Source organism: Cryptomeria japonica, chromosome 4, assembly GCF_030272615.1.
Source record: "Cryptomeria japonica chromosome 4, Sugi_1.0, whole genome shotgun sequence".
Classification (NCBI taxonomy): Eukaryota; Viridiplantae; Streptophyta; class Pinopsida; order Cupressales; family Cupressaceae; genus Cryptomeria; species Cryptomeria japonica.
The window spans coordinates 546,211,724-546,229,029 of record NC_081408.1 but is presented as its reverse complement, the minus strand read 5'-3'; the positions used below and the strand labels follow the sequence as shown (position 1 = coordinate 546,229,029).

Genomic DNA, 17,306 nt, shown 5'->3' with positions numbered 1-17,306 from the left:
CCATCATTGGACTTTTTCCATTGAATAGCAATTCTGAAAAGAACGGAATTATTTATCATTTTTTAGATGTTTTAGATTTTATTTATAACATTTAAATGAATGTTTGTTGAAATTTAAACGTAAGAGATCTAAGACTACTTAAAGAATTAAATGCATTCCCTCAGTTTGGAAGTAGGACTCGCACATTTAATTGGATAAAATGTTTGCAATAATTATCCTGCTGCACTAATAAGTCCCCTATTGAGTCCTTAGTTAATTGATTGCATAAACAAATGTTATTCCAGGGATTGACATTATGAGGCATCCCGATTGGTGGCAAGAAGAAGATAGATCAATGTTGATCTTTGGGCATGATTTGATAATGGTTTTTCTCATAGTAAATCTCTTCTGGTTATCTATTAAATTGTATTCTGTTAATGTGCAGGTATTTGAAAAGGGGGTGTAGCAGTTAATATCTAACAGCTCGATATGTAGTATGAAAAGTGTAAAGTTTTGATAAGATATAACACACTATTCTAGAGTTTCAATTGGTCATTTCTTCAAAAGTTTAAATGAACTCTAAGATTAATTGAAGTACTTTACATAAACAACAATTCTTTCACTAGACAATGGCTTTATGATGTTAAGTAACTGGTTCAGAACGATAAAGGAACAAATTCCTCATTTGATGTTGACTCTATCACTCTAATATTTGCTGCCATTTTTTGGAAATGATTTCCCCTTAAAAAGGTCCTCTAGGAATAATTAAGATCCTATTAGCGTTATAAAAATGGCTAACAGGAATTATCAAATTCCTCATTTGATGTTGACTCTGTCACTTTAATATTTGGTGCCATTTTTTGGAAATCCCCTTACAAAGGTCCTCTAGGAAAATTTAGATCCTATTAGCGTTATAAAAATGGATAACAGGAATTATCACTATCAAGAAAGCTATCTATATTTTACATATTATTAATACATAGACTAACTTGCCTCTTTAGAACATATATAAAACAATGATCCAAACAAGAAGATATGTATGCATTTCTTGAGGTCCCTCAGGTTATACGGATCAACAAAACAACAAAAAGGAATACACAACTCATGACAAACATCATAAGCCAAGTGAAACAACTAGTTTTGAAGCTTTCAGAATAAATCTCTCCAGCTCGTTCGGTTGCACGTCCTGTACTTGCCAAACTGTGTTCCACTGCCCGCTCTGTAGAATCTAGTATCTGAGGGCACATAAGAAAAGTTATACACACATCAAGCAGATAAAACTGGGGCTTTGCATATGTCTAAACAGATTTTGTGTGTAAGCTTTGGATGAATAAAGTTTAACCACCGAAGCAGGGCTTCTTATTAATACCTTATCAGTATCAAGCAAAGACTGATTAATCATAAGACTGGTTTCCTTTAGCTTGTGTGCCAAATCAACCATTTCATCAGTCAAATCCTCCTGAAGTCTCCTGTTAAAATTGGCTGTTAGAGGAAATGATAGACAATAATATTAAATTTAAATAATTAAAAAAGAATCAAGATTTAGGTTAGGACCTAAAAATCAAATCCATCACGACTATACGAAATGTTATTCAAGACTTTCTTGCAACTTAATGGCATTCCCATTTGTCCAAAGTCACACCTGTGCTTTTCGATATGCTCTTGAGCTGGTGCATCCAGTTTTACTGACGAATCTATTTTAGCTGTTACAATGTCTTGACCCTTACTCTGATCCTTGACGCTATGCCTGTCTATCAATGATAGTTAGCTTAAACGCATGGATGTCCATTTCAAAAATATATTACTACTACTCTGTGAAAAATATTTAAAAAGATCATTTACACAGATTTTTTAAGACTCGTTAGAATTGAAGAAAAATGTTCTGAAACGTGAAGGAAGAGAAATAACAGTAAAAGGTCTTAGGATATGTTTTAAAAGCTTAGTTACACTGCTTTTGGGAAATTCTGATGCATATTTCTAATCAATCGAGAACATGCCCTTTATTATTTAATCAACCCTTTTAATTATACCAAGTTTGTTTTGTTTTCTATTTTCATTTATTGCACAGGTACTGCTAGTTTATTGTAACACATAATTCCCACTCACATCAAAATAGATGTATATGTTAGAAGTGTCTCCAACTTCTCACCCACTTACACATGTCTCTTCCGTAATACAGGAGTTGAGGATGTAGATGCAATACTCCCTCCATTGATCATGTGTTCCTCTTTCAATTCAGTAACTTTTTCAATAGAGAAGCCATCTGATACTCTTGCGGGTTCTGAAGCTTCCAACTGTGAACCAAATACATGCAATTAATACATTAAGGATGTAACTCTTATTCAATAATTAATATCCTTACACCAGACTTGCCTGAAATAAGAAATAGATGCAGATTTTGAAACAAAATTACGAAAAGATACGTAAAAAGGAAGAGATGGACAGAGTCAGAATCTATTGAAAATTTTAAAATGCTTGTGGCAAGTTAATGATAGCAAACTAGTATATCTATATTCTAAAAAAAATATACGTAAAATAATGCCGAGAGATATCACATAATTGCCTTGCATGTTTATTAATTGTCAAGAAGGACATGGAGCTAAATAATGCTGCACTCTTTGACTCTCATTAAAGATGTAACAGTCCTATATTCTAAAAAAAATATACGTAAAATAATGCCGAGAGATCACATAATTGTCTCGCATGTTTATTAATTGTCAAGAAGGACATGGAGCTAAATAATGCTGCATTCTTTCACTCTCATTAAAGATGTAAGAGTCCTATATTCTAAAAAAAATATACGTAAAATAATGCCGAGAGATATCACATAATTGTCTTGCATGTTTATTAATTGTCAAGGACATGGAGCTAAATAATGCTGCACTCTTTCACTCTCATTAAAGATGTAACAGTTTCATATACTTAGAAACAAGTGGCAATGATTCTATTTTATTCAGAGAAATAAAATAATACTTATAGAGAAACTGAAACATGCATGCATTTACCTGTCATCTGATGGTATGATGAAAGAACAAGGATCCAGTCAACTACTGAGAGGGGGGGGTGAATCAGTAGATAGAAACACTGATAAACTTACACCTTTCCCAAAAACAACCACTCAAAGTAAACTTAGAACTATCAATGTAATATCTTTGTCAAGATAAAATCTGTCAAGCTAAACCGGTTGACTGTTACAACAGATTAACAGTAAACAACTAACTTGTAACTCACAATCATCCAAATACTTTTACTTGACATAAGTAAAACTTCATTTCATATTGTTGCCGGTTATCATAACATAACAAATTGAAATAAGTAGTTAAGCAAATCAACCATAGAAACATAACCACAAAAACATTCACCACTTTATTAGAATATTTAATTATATTTTAATCACCTATATTTAGTTCCTTGTTTAATGGTCATTTAGCTTTTTAGTTCATTAGCTTTTAAGCTTTATTTAGCATTTAGCTTTTTCTTTTTAGTTAATTAGCTTTTAAGCTTTATTTAGCGTTTAGTTTTTTGGTAGTTCACTTTAAACGACTTGTTCTTAATTTAAAACGTCGTCTTGTAATCTCTATATATACGCTTGTATATTGTTGAATAGATTATCCAATAATTGAATCATTCATTCAATTTATTTTTCATGGTATTAGAGCGGGTCGATGGGATTTTTTAAAGTTTGGCGAATTTTTTAATAAAAATTCATGGCCTTCTTTCTGGAATATTTTCCAGATTTTTTTTATTGTTTTTTAATAAAAAAACGATTTTGCTTTTTTGAAGGCTTTTTGAAGATTTCGAGGGTTTCTGGTTCGTGGGCGAATTTCTTTGTGCTGGGCAGCAGTTCATGTTTTTTTTAGGGTCTGGAGATTTTCCGCCCTGCAACCTGGAGGTTTATTTTTGCAGATTGAAAATTTTCCTAAGGTTTCTGCAATTTTCGACTAGGGTTTTGACCCTTCAGTTCAAGTCGAAATTTTATTTTGGTTGCAGATTCTTGGTGGGTTTTTCAAGACCTCAACTGGGTCATCAGATTTTTCTGGGTGCATCGTTTTCCGTGCCTCTATTTTTGAGCCGTCGGATTTGCATTCTGATTTCAGATTCTTGGTGGGTTTTCGAGAGCTTTTCTGAGTTGGTCTCATATTTTTTTGGGTGCCTGGTTTTCCGTGCCTCGAATTTTGTTCCAGCGAATTTGCCTTGGAATTTAAAAATAGTCAGCGATTTCTGCTAATTTTGTGGATGTTGGGTTTTCTGATTTTTCTCCACAAAAAATCATGGGAGGGTTTTGCTTGATTTTCCTCAAAAATCAGGGAGGGTTATTGATGGCTATCAAAAAGAAAGCAAAAATACTGCAAGTATATGGAGATTCAGAGATAGCTATAAGGCAAATCAAGAGACAATACGTCTGCCATGACAAAAGGTTGACCAGATACCGAAATCGAGTTTGGGATCTCATCGAGAGTTTCGAGGCCTTCAACATCAAATCTATATACAGGCATCAAAATCAAGTGGCTAATTCCCTTGCACAAGCCGCCAGCTCTTTGATACCATTAGCAATGGAAGGATTAAAGAAGTTCACGGTAGAATTAACATCAGTACCTTCAGTCCCAGACAACATCACCAATTTTCAAGTTTTCGAAGACGACAAGCACATACTAGATTTCTTGACCAACACGGATGTCTTCCTAGCTCAAATCATTGATGAAGAAGAAGCCGAGGGAGCAGAATTGGATGCTGAAGGAATTCTGAATTTGAAGACAAACACTATCCCAAAAGGTATGGTGGAGTTAGAGAGAATCTTCGATCCCGACAAACTGAAAGAAATGAAAAACCACAGCATGGAAGGAAACATGTGCGAAATGATCAATGTAGGTGATGACATACAAGTTAAGAATGTGTTCATTGGAAAGACCTGCACCGCACCAGAAAGAAATGGAATCCTGAAAAATATGAGAGATTTCCCAGATGTCATCGCATGGAGTTATGAAGATCTCAAGACTTATGACACCGCAATTATCACTCACACAATCCCCTTGAAGCCAGGAAGCAAACCATTTAGGTAGAGACAAAGACCGGTTAATCCTTTATTGGAACCCCTGATATATCAAGAAGTTAAGAAACTGCTCTCAGCCAAAATCATCTTCCCGGTAAGACATTCGACGTGGGTCGCCAACCTGGTTCCTGTCAGAAAGAAGAGTGGAGAGATCAGATTGTGTGTTGATTTCAGAAATCTCAACCAAGCTTCAGAAAAGGACAATTATCCACTGTCGTCGCTGGATGAAGTGTTGCAGATTGTCAATGGGTCGCAGATGATGTCTTTTCTAGATGGATATTCAAGATATAATCAAGTTTTGGTTGAGCCTGAAGATCGACTAAAGACCGCTTTTACTACCAAGTGGGGAACATTTGCATACAAAAGAATGCCTTTTGGACTTATCAATGCTGGGGCCACATTCCAGAGAGCCATGGATATCGCCTTTAGAGATTTAATTGGAAAGTGCATTATTATATATATAGATGACATCACAATTTTCTCCAGAAAAAGAGAAGATCATGTGGATGACTTAAGAAGAGTCTTCCAAAGGTGCAAAAGATATGGTGTATCTCTCAACCCGAAGAAATGCATATTTGGGGTAACAGAAGGAAAACTTTTAGGACATGTCATTTCAGAAAGAGGAATCTCCATCGATCCTGAAAGAGTAAAGGCTATATCTACTATCAATTTGCCAGTTAGTAAGAAAGAACTCAAATCATTCTTCGGCAAGATCAACTTTGTCAGAAAATTTATCACTGGATTCGCTGAGATAGTCAGACCTTTGAACGAAATGCTGAAGAAGGATGCAAAGATCGAATGGTCGCCACAGGCCAAGAGGGCATTCGAGGAGATAAAGACGGCAATCGCAGAAGCGCCAATATTGATCAGTCCCGATTACCTCAAACCCTTCTACCTGTATTCCTTCGCTTCTGACTACACTTGTGCCGCTATTCTCACCCAGAGAAGTGAAGAAAGAGACGAGAATCCAATTGCATTCATGAGCACCCCACTGAAAGATGCCGAACTTAGATATCCCAACATTGAAAAACAAGCATACGCACTGGTCAAGGCCGTTAAAAAATTCAGACATTACCTCTTAAGGGCCAAGATTTATGCAATAGTGCCAGATGCAGCAGTCAAGACCCTTCTCATGCAGAATGAACTAGGAGAAAGAAGGGGCAAGTGGGTCGCCATTATCCAAGAGTTTGATATTGAAATCCAGCCTATGAAACTTGTTCGAGGACAAGCTTTAGCACAAACATTAGCAATTGACGGACCTAGATTAATCCAGCAAATTTATGAAATAGAGGATGTCACCCCTGATGAATGGTACAAAGAAATTGTGACATCCCTGCTTAACAACAAGTGCCCTGCCCGCATGACACCTACACAGAAAAGAGCACTAAGAATAAAGTGTCAACACTATATGCTCCAAGGATCCGTTCTCTATCGCAGGAATCACGAGGGGATATATCTGAGATGTGTTGGCAAAGAGGAGGCCAAACAAATAATTGAACATTTTCATTCCAAGTTTGGGACCGGACATGGGGCCAACCTCGCTACAGCTCACCAGATCCTGAGAGCGGGATATTACTGGCCTACGCTTTTCAAAGACACATTTAATCATATCAAGTCTTGCCACACATGCCAAGTCACAGCTTTCAGAGAAAGAAATCCTGCTATGCCGCTGAATCCAGTGATTGAAGCGAGACCATTTGCCAAATGGGGAATGGATTTTATTGGTGTCATCAACCCCGCATCCTCGGCGCAACACAGATATATCATCACTACTACTGATTATTGTACCAGATGGTCAGAGGCACAAGCACTCAAAGTATGCACTACCGAAGCCGTAATTAAATTCCTGGAAGAGAACATTATCACGAGGTTTCGATGTCCTTATGCATTGGTTTGCGACAATGGCTCAGCCTTCACATCATTGAGATTTTCAAATTGGGCTTTTGAGTATGGAATAACCCTCAAATTTTCATCAAATTATTATCCTCAGGGTAATGGGTTAGCGGAGTCAACTAATAAGAACCTACTCAGTGTTATCAAGAAGCTGCTAGAAAGAAGTCCGAGAGAATGGCATACCCAGTTGAGATTTGCCCTCTGGGCAGACAGAATAAGGACCAAGAACGCACTAGGGATTTCACCTTACTTTCTGGTTTATGGCCAAGACCCAGTTTTCCCCATGCAACTCAGGATCCCGACCTTGAGATTTATTCAGGAATACATGGAAGACACTGATGTTGTTCAAGCTCGATTAACACAGTTAATGAATCTTGAGGAAAAGAGAGATCAAGCATTGGAAAATTTTGCAAAACACCAAGGAGTGGTGAAAAGATGGTTCGATCGGCAAGCTAAAGTCAAGGCGTTCCGGATCTCAGATCTTGTCTTATATTGGGATAAAGCACACGAGAAAAGGGGAGAGCATGACAAATTTGATAAGCTTTGGAAAGGCCCTTATCAAATTTCAGAGATTTTGGGAGAAAATGCATTCAGATTGAAGACTTTAACCGGAGAAGATGTCCCATTGCCTGTCAATGGGAGGTATCTCAAACATTATTTCCAGTCCTAGGATGCAAAGGCCTTCCCTTGTACATAGCTAGTTTAGTTTGCTTTCGTTTTTCGTTCATCTGTTTTTGTTTTGTTTGCTTTTCGCTTTGCTTTCTGGGTCTTAGTTTAGATGTCTTGTCTTAGGTTAGTTGTTTGTCCTGAGGGATATCCATTTGAAATTGGGTGATTTTGTCATGAAGCACTCTGACTTCTCACTAGGTTGTTGGTTGCATTTGAGCAATTATGAGATCTTTTGGAAATACAAAGGGGTTTCTTTTGATAAAACTTTGAGTCAGGCCATATTTACAATGAAGCAAGATTAGCTTATTGAACTTAGCTATTTTGTCCTCCAGTTATTATATTTTTTCACACTTATAATCTCCGAGTCGTTGTGGTTTCCAGGCAAAGCTGTGATCGGTGAAAAATCTAAAATCTGACTTCAGCGCCACCGCAATCCTCAAACCCTAGTGAGCTTCACTGCTCACGAGCCAAAAGAATTGACGAACTGAAAAAGCAATATCAAAAAGAAAAAATGAGAAAGTGTGAATAAAAGAAGAAATCAAAAGAAAAAGAAAGTGAGCAAAAAAGAAAATATCAAAATTGGCTAAAGGGAATATACGAGTAACTCCATCGGGGCTATAGATGCCTGGCTGGCAATGGAGCAATGTTCGTGAGCTTGCGGCGATAACCTCGTCGGGACTATGGACGTCTGACTGCCAGCGAGGCTCTATCCAGGATGCTTTTGGGGTCCAGATAAACTACGTAGCCTATCATAGGGGAACCTGGAGGATCATGATTGTCTTGTCGAGGGGAATTAACTCAATTGCACACACATGGGTAACTGTGGACTTGATACTTTGTCTCAATATGAAGATCTCTTCTTGTAAGTGTTGTTTGACTCCTTGTTTTATTGAGAGAGGTTCTCTGAGTTTTCTTCAAGAAAGATTGATTCCCAAATGTTTACCAACATTTCTCAGTGGTGTCGCCAGATGTTGTGACCATTTCACACATCGCCCCATTAAAATGGGGACCCCCTCTTTTTTGCTTTTGTTTTGCCTTTTCTTCTCTCTGCTTTTAGGGTTTTGATTAAGTGAGTTGTCTGGACTAGGGTTAAGCCTTAGGGGTTTCCTTTGGATATTTTCAGGCCGAGTCCAGTCAATTTTTGAAGGTTATTAAGCATCCTCTCGAAGATTGCAAATTTTGAAATTGGACGAGCCTGTCAGAAAGTCGGGTATGTCTCAGGTTAGGTCCAGTCAGGGTTTTTTTGAGGGCAAATTCAAGCTATGTCTAAGTGCTAACTTTTTTGAGAATGGAATTGTGCATTTTTGTCCGGGTAAATTTTGACCAAATTTTTGAAGGCTTGATAACCGATTCCCGGCCTTGAAGATGACCTAATTATGCCTTGTCAAGTTATTGAAGACCTAAATTTTGGATATTTTGGCTTATAGAGGTGAAATCGCTCCTGTCCCTCTCCCAGGGACCAAGGCGAAAATGATATTTGGTGCATCTTGGTTACTGACTTGTTTTAATTGTTTTGTGCAGGGTCTCCAGGGGAGGTAATTGGACGTAAATTGAAGATTTTGAAGATTTTGAAGACTCGAAAATGATAAATTTTGAAGGTTTAAGGTGAATTCGCTCCTGTCCTCCACTGAAGGACCAAGGCGAAATGGTTTACTTAGGTCATTCTTGGCCTTGATTGGTCAAATTGGAGCGCCAAGGGTGCAATGAAGGATGAAATGAACATGATAGAACATTCGGACTTAGTCAAAAGCAGTGAAAGGTTGAACTTTTGTCTAGAAAGATGAATTCGCTCCTGTCCCTCACCAAGGGACCAGAGCGATTTTCTTTGTACACACCTTCTTGGACCTTTTTTGGATTTGGGCTCTCGTTCATGGATTGTAAAAAGATGATATCTTCCCCAGCAAAGGAAATTTGAGACGAAAAATGAAAAAGATTTGGCCTTGAGGACACAAATCGCTCCTGTCCCTCACTGAAGGACCGGAGCTTGAATTCCGAATTTGCATTATCCTCGCAAGATTTAAGTGATTTCGCGATTTGAGGAGGTCAAGAGAAGTATGTTTTATACGTTGAATATAACTTGAGTGGCCTACAAAGGAGAAAATCAACCTAAGTAACTAAAGCGCTCCTGTCCCTCTCCAAGGGACCAGAGCGATTTTCAAAGGATGCTCCTGTCCCTCTCCAAGGGACCAGAGCGATTTTCTCACAAGACAAATTTTTGGCAAAGGTAAAGCGAGTTTCAAGTTTGAGATGAATGGAGGAAGGCGTGATCGATCCATTGAAGATAATTTTGAAAGTTAGCAAAGCATAAGTGAGCTTATAAATGCCAGGGCGCTCCTGTCCCTCACCAAGGGACCAAGGCGAAAAACACATTATCTAGCCTCCCCCTCCAAATTTGGACGAGTCTAGGCCAAGGCGGCCAAGGCACAAGATTGGAATGATATTTAAAGTGCTTCAAGGAAGAATGAAGTTGCAAAGACCACGAAATTCGATGGAAAATGGCTAGGGCGCTCCTGTCCCTCACCAAGGGACCAGAGCGAAATCTTCAAATTTGCCTAATAGCCTAACATTTTGGAATGCTACTTTCGTTTCCAAAACTCAAGATGGAATAAGGAATGATGTTTTGTGCCTTGAAGGAAATTAGATATTGATGTGGTTAAGAATTTGTGCTATGGACTAAAAATCGCTCTTGTCCTTCACTGGAGGACCAGGGCGATTTCTATAAAATCAACAATCTTCCTCCAAAGCCACGCCAAGACAAGGTGATACAAGATGGGAAATGCCTTTCGCAAGATGATAAACAAGGAATTGACCCCAAGAATCAACAATCCTAGGCTCAAAAACAAAAATCACTCCTGTCCTTCACTGGAAGACAAGGGCAAAAATCCTTGGATGAGCTCATTTTGCCTTAAGAAAGCGAGTGAAACATGCATAGAACGAACAATGAGGATCATTGCTTACCCCACCACATGAATTGGCGATTTGGAAGACAAGGACCAAGGACAAAAGGTGAGATCGCTCCTGTCCCTCACCAAGGGACCAGGGCGAAAGTGCTTTAAGGCACACTCCTTCCAAAGAAGGAATGAATTAAACTCAAAGTTCCCAATAAAAATGCTATTTTGGACGTCCAGGAAGAGATTTTGAACGTGAAAAGCAAGAAATACAAGGCCAAAAATGAAAAGGCGCTCCTGTCCCTCTCCTAGGGACCAAAGCGAGGTTCTTAACAAAGTGATATTTTTACCATGCCTAGGCGCCAATGTCCTCTAAAACACATTAAATGCCAATTTCGTTAAAACTCCAAAATATTCTAAAATCAAATTGACATTTAATAAGTGCGCATAGCATTTAATGATTAATTTTGAGCCTTGAAAAAATCGAAATTTTTAATTGTAAAGGCATTTAAAATTAATTTTTTATTAAATTAAATTTTAAAAAATAGAGCACTTGGGGTATTATTTTAATATTTTTCAAGTCGGCCTCATTCTTTTATTAATTTTTATTTATTTTTTGGCCTATTTTCCAAGTCGGCCTATGGGAAATGAGAGGGTGAGCGCTCTATATATTTGGGGTGTGTTTTCATTATTCAAATCATTCACTTATTGTCTCAAGTGCGATTTGGAGAAGCAAAGAAGGAGTGCGAGATCTGGTCTAACTTGGAGCGAACTTTGTTAGAGGCTAGAGGTGGAGCGAATTTTCCTCAAGGCGTTGAAGACCAAAGGTGGTGGAGTTGAGGCTCGTGAGGATAAAAGGGAGGCGCATTTTGCTAAAAGACTTCGATCTACCTTTTTTCCTAGCGAATTTCCTTATTTTGCATCGTTTTTTAGAGTTAGTTCTCAAGAAGAGGTATGGCGAGATCTCCCTTGACCAAATGTTGAAATTTTGAATTTCAAATTGCGTAGTTATATTTAGGAAATGATAATTCAACGATTTATCATGAAGTTTCCTAAATGTTTAAATTGCAAAATATATTACTCATTATGAAATGTTGTGTAGGTGTCAAGATGGCGACCCCAAAGGCAGGAGCATCCACTAGTCGTCCAGCTCTCATGAAGGAAGATCAAAGGAATGAAGAATTGGAGACCAAGATCGTGTCAAAATGGAGCAACATTGGAGATACCAACTTGGGAAACTTCAGTGTGAAGAAGTTTCGAGAGGTCCCTTACATTGGAAAGCCATCACCTGTCGCAAGGAGAATAATTGAAAGTGGCATTATCAAGGCGGCCGGTTTCCCTCCAGCAGTCCAGTGCCATGAGTTGATGATCGAGTGTGCCCGCCATTATGACCCACAATCAAGATCAATCGTGCCCAAGGAGGGAAACACTTCGGCTTACCTTTCAGAGGAGGCTGTAAGTGAGGCTCTTCATCTACCAGAACATAAAGATATGATTTACAAAAGCTTGAAAGGAGCTAGGTCCATGTACGAAGATGATCCAGACACTTGCTTGAGCATCATCAATAAGAATTGGTTACTCAAAAGTCGTCCTCGCCTGAGCAAGATTCCCAACACACCACATAGGATCGACTTCCAGGAGGAATATAGAGATTTGATAACTTTGCTCAATCGAATCACAGGGGCTCCTCAAGCCTTCTATTTTGAGAAGTGGATGTTCTACTTCATCCAAGTGATAGTTCAAGGGAAAGGAACAATTCATTGGGCTAGAATTATTAGCCATTGCTTGGACATGCAGTTAAGAAGACTAAAGGCTACCAAGTCCTTCCACATGAGTTCGTACATCATATATGCCTTGATCAGGAGTTTGGAATATGCAGGACTACCTCACAAAGGAGTGATCGGAAGAGGGCCCGGGGAAGTCAGAGTTTGTGACTCTTATGTTCATTTGCATCATCCACCTGGAAGTAACTACAAGTTAGTTAATGATACCTTCACGATGAACATCACCAGGATGTTGCAAGGCGGGATTCACAATCGGATATCTCAAGATGCACAAGAGCTTGTAAAAAGGTATGGTGCTTGGTTTATCCAATTCCAGAAGTTTACATATATTAGAGTTCATGGGTGTCCTTCACCTCCATATATGTTGCCAAGATATCCGACAGACAGAATAGTGTTACTGGAGGTGACTAGGCAGTTGGCGACTTATGCGAAGGCATTCAAACACAGGCATGGGAATGGAATTCCGGTGCCTATCATACTAGGGAATTCAGTTGAGGTATGTCCTAATGCTCTAGCCATGGATGATGCAAAGAAAGAGTTGGCCTTATATTCATTTTCATTCTTTGCCTTGAGAGAGAATTTTGATCCTTATGGATATATAGAAGAAACAGTTGGTAGAAAGTACAAGCACGAATTTCAGATAGAGGACTTTTTGATGAATCTCTCAAGTGATTTAGAAGTGAAAAGAAAGATGCATTCCAGATTGCCTTTAGATCTCATCAGGAAATGCAAAGTTTACAGAGTGGTCGATCAAGCCCAGGACAGTGGCAGACATCTCCAATCATCTTATGACCGAGAGGACAAAACAGTGAAGATAGATTGGAACGAGCCTGAGATTACAGACTTGAGAACTTTGATGGCTCCGGTTTTGTCATGTACTCGCAGATGGGTGGATATACAACATCAAAAGTTGAGAGAACAGAACACATCGATGACTTTTACTTTGGAGGAAAGGCTAGGGGAAGGAGGAGCAAGCACAAGTGAAGGCAATCCTCATCCTAGGAGCACAAGTGAAGACAATCCTCACCCTAGATGCGTAAGTGAAGGCAATCCTCATCCTAGAAGCGCGAAGAGGAAAGAAAGACCTAAGAAAAGGGAACCCTCCAAGAAGAAGCAAGAGGCCCATCGAGATAACTCATCTGGCACATCTTCCCGGCATGAAAAAAGGACAAGTCAAGGACAAGAGAAGAGGGTACTTGAAGTTGAAGAATCTATGGAATCAATGGTCCAGAATGATAAACATGAAGAAAGGCAAGCACCTCAACGTTCATCAAGTCAATCTCCTCAAGTTAATGAGCTACATGAAGACAAGGATAATGATGAAGTGACATCTCCTCTCCGAGAAGAAGAACCATTGCCTAAAGAGATACAAGTTAGAGAGACAAGATCCGCCATTCCAGATTGGTTAAAAGAGAGGCTAACAAGGGTGATTGTGATCGAAAATGAAGATAATGTAATTGATTTAGAAAGCCTTGTTGGAAATTCTCAAGAAGTGACAGAGAGAAGGAAGGTTACCAAGATGTCCAAGATGATCAGAGATGAGACAGGGTCCAGGAAGTTGCAGATAGCTACACCAGCAGTGGACAAATATGAAGGTGAAATCCCTGCAGAAGAGTATGATGTAGAAACATTTGAGCTTGGTCCACTCACAGCCGAGCAGACACTGGATGAGGCCACTGATTCATTTGAGGCACTTAAAGACAAGCTTAAAGAAGAAATGGAAAAGAATAGAAAGCTTGAGCGAGAGGTCGGTGCTTGGGGAGGCTACTTTAGCCATCTCAATCAGCCTTTGGGATGTCAGGATCCAGCAGTATCTCCTGTGCAAGCACTTCCCCTTGAATCAGTAGGCGAAGCAGAAAGAGTTAAGAGCTTGGTTCAGCTTATGAGCTCTTGGATTGACAAATCCCATACCGTTGCCATTGAGTTCGCAACAAGAATGATGCAGACCACCCATCGAGCTATCCAGGTCCTTGAGATCATTCACAACCTAATGATAACAGTAGCCGCCTTTGCCCACACTAGAGATGTTATCATTCCTGTTCTGCAAGTAATCAGGCAAACACCAAGGAAGATCTTAGCACAAGAAAAGATAATGGATGGAGGAGCTCATAATTTACTCCAGTGGTCAACTTTACTCTAGATGAAGGAAGTTCTTTTCGAAGACATTAGTACCAAAAGCAATCAACTTGAGGAGGTCATCCATCCAATTCAGGACAAGGTGTTTGAGGTGTTATGTTCTATTCTTGGCAGAAGGATTGAAGATGAGACAGATGTGAATCTTCAAGAGTTGGAGGAGAAGGTCAAGGTCATCTTTTGCAAAGATGAGAATGTTATCACAGATGAGCGAAGGGATCAAATGTTCGCTACTATGCTCCTTATTGAGAAAATCAAAGAACTCGAACCTGGATGGGATGCAGCTCTTCTCAAGGCTTTTGATCAGGTCATCCACTTGGAGGAACGAATGAGGAATCTTCCAGAGATTCCTATTGCTGAGATTGAAGGAATTGTGTCTAGATTCGTTGCATATGCTAAAAAGGAGCATTGGAAAGGGAACAAGGTTCTAGAAGAGAGGTTGTTATAGATGATGTGGCACCTTAATTATCATTGGTCTATGTTTCCTAGATTTTTGTGCCAATTAAATATTTGGCTATGCATTTAATATTGTTCAATAAAAAGGGAACTTTTGTAATAAAACCCTAATTAGGGTTTAGGTGTCAAAATCTCAGCCGTTGATCTTTTTTTGATCTGGGTCGTTCATTGTAATTGAGGATGCTATATATACCCTCATTCATTTTCATTTTGTCATTAGAATATAGATAGAGAAGAACAGAATAGAATTAGAGCTTTTGGAGAGAAGAAAGTTATCTTGTAGCAAGATTGAGTTTTGAAGAGAGAATTTTGAGCAATTGTTGTCTATTTTTGGCTTTGAGATCAATAAAATATTGAAGTTATGGTGTTTTATTGCAATTCTTGTGGCTACTTTCATGGTTGCTTACTTTTTTGAATCATTCTTTGGTCGAAGTAGTACTTAAATTTGAAGGACTAAGTGTTGAGCTTGATCTTTGGTGAGATTCACGTTCCAAACCACTAGCTTCTTACTGATTGTAAGAACGCCTTGTGTGGTCAACTGGAGATATTTGGATTATTTAAACCTTCAATCATCATTGAACTATTGATATGTACCTTCATGGTAGTGTCTACGATCCTTGATGAATTGGAAAATCATTAGTCACCTTAGAAGATCGCATCAATTTCAGTTGAGTTGTTATGTTTTGGCAATATTGAAATTGGTAGAATCTTACCAAGTCTAGCCTACATTGAGTCATTCTTAGGATTAGATTAGAATTCATCCCTTGCAAACCCTACCTTTTGATCTTTTTGAGAACTTGTTAGTTTTAGGAAATCCTGTTCCTACAATAACGGAAACGTAAGGCCCCTTGATGAAACAACATTCACAACGACCACTGGTGCTTATCCACACGTAGAGATCCTACATTAAAGAACCTTGGAGTCATCCTGATTGATCCTTTTGCGACATCTTCAGCAATCAGAGGCTTTATTCAAGAGAGGATAAGGTACCCTTGGGTATTTTATTCTGTGTTTGATTGTGTACAAAATACACGTCAACAGAATTGGCGCTAGAAGGAGGGCCTGAACTTCCGTTAGGGAAAAAGTACTATCCAGAAAATTTACCAAAAAAAAAAGGGAGTACATTTCAAGCATGATCATGAATCACGATGGTGTTGCCACATGAAGGATTGAATCAAGTAGTGCAACCTAATTTGGAGATAGGCAACATTCAAGAAGATATCATTTCAGGATTGAATCATCTAGCGTGGGACATAAGGAGAAGTGAAGCTGAGTACAACAGAGTGAGAGTCATCTTGGAACAAGAAGAAGATAGGGCTGAAGAACACCGAAGGGTCGTCGCTAGAGAACTTCGCAATCAAAGGAACTTACAGTAATCTCCGCAAGACAAAACTTCACGCTGGATCGCATTGGTTCTTTCTCGCCCGAGAAACATCAAAGGATATTGAGGTCGACACCAGGCGTCAAAAATCTGAATGAGCTTTAGTTTGCTTCAAGGTCGAAGTGAGTCAAGAGAGAAGATACTCCCAAAGAATTTGAACTAAGATTAGAAGAATCTCCTGAGTCATCACAAGCTCCCTCTCTTCAAGAACAGGTACAAGCAGCAATTCAAACAAGTATCCAAGCGATTTCTCAACCAACAAGCCAAGCCAGTTCATCAAGTCCCTTGTCAAGCTTTCAAACTTCGAGAAGCACGATGGCACACAATGCTGCTCCTCCTCCTCCTGCTCATGCACTTAATGGCGCTACTTGGCTAATCAACAACCCGTCACCATTGGAATTTGCAGTCTATCATGATATGCCAAAGAATCCAGAGCACTTTTGTTCCAAATTCAATGTCAGTGATTTCAATCGTACAGCAGAGGATCATATCAAGATGTTCGAGGATCATCTTCGTAACAGACAAATCGAATATGGAGATGTAGCATGTAGGCTTTTTCCTTACTCATTGGGAGAAGAGGCCTACTTCTGGTTCATTCATTTGCCTATAGGGTCAATCAGGACCTGGGACGCAATGAAGGATGAATTTATTGCTAAGTTTGGTATACCAACCACGTCGGCCGAGCTATATAGACAATTTGTTGAAATCCGAAGGAGAGAACATGAGCCAATCACCTCTTTCAACAATAGGTTCCACCGCGCATACACGATGTTACGACATCCTTACCTCATTGCTGACCCAAGGGAAATCTATTATGGAGCCCTAGATCATCTTACCGCCATGTTCGTAAGGACACATCCTATACCAAATGATCTGAACGCAGCATATGCAAAAGCTATTGAAGTCAGTAAGCACATGGGACAGAATATTACTGGGCCGCTACTACATATGGGACCTGTCGCAGCACCAAGTCAAATGCAAGTAGTTAGTATGGCATTGGCCAACCAGACTCCAGTTATGAATCCCATTCCACAAGCAACATATCCTAGTATACAACCGACAAACCATTTGGT

General features: G+C 39.1%; 1 protein-coding gene across 1 annotated transcript in view; it reads right to left on the bottom strand.

The window, feature by feature from the left end:
• Window positions 1-735: 735 nt before the first annotated feature.
• Window positions 736-17,306, bottom strand: part of LOC131035001 (uncharacterized) — an 81,955-nt gene continuing 65,384 nt past the window's right edge. Inside the window, exons 5-8 of the mRNA XM_057966634.1 lie at window positions 2,137-2,273; window positions 1,622-1,726; window positions 1,349-1,448; window positions 736-1,214 (exon numbers count right to left, since the gene is read on the bottom strand). Of these exons, the coding sequence (XP_057822617.1) occupies window positions 1,038-1,214; window positions 1,349-1,448; window positions 1,622-1,726; window positions 2,137-2,273 (519 nt within the window). The 3' untranslated portion in view covers window positions 736-1,037. The remainder of the gene's footprint in view (window positions 1,215-1,348; window positions 1,449-1,621; window positions 1,727-2,136; window positions 2,274-17,306) is intronic.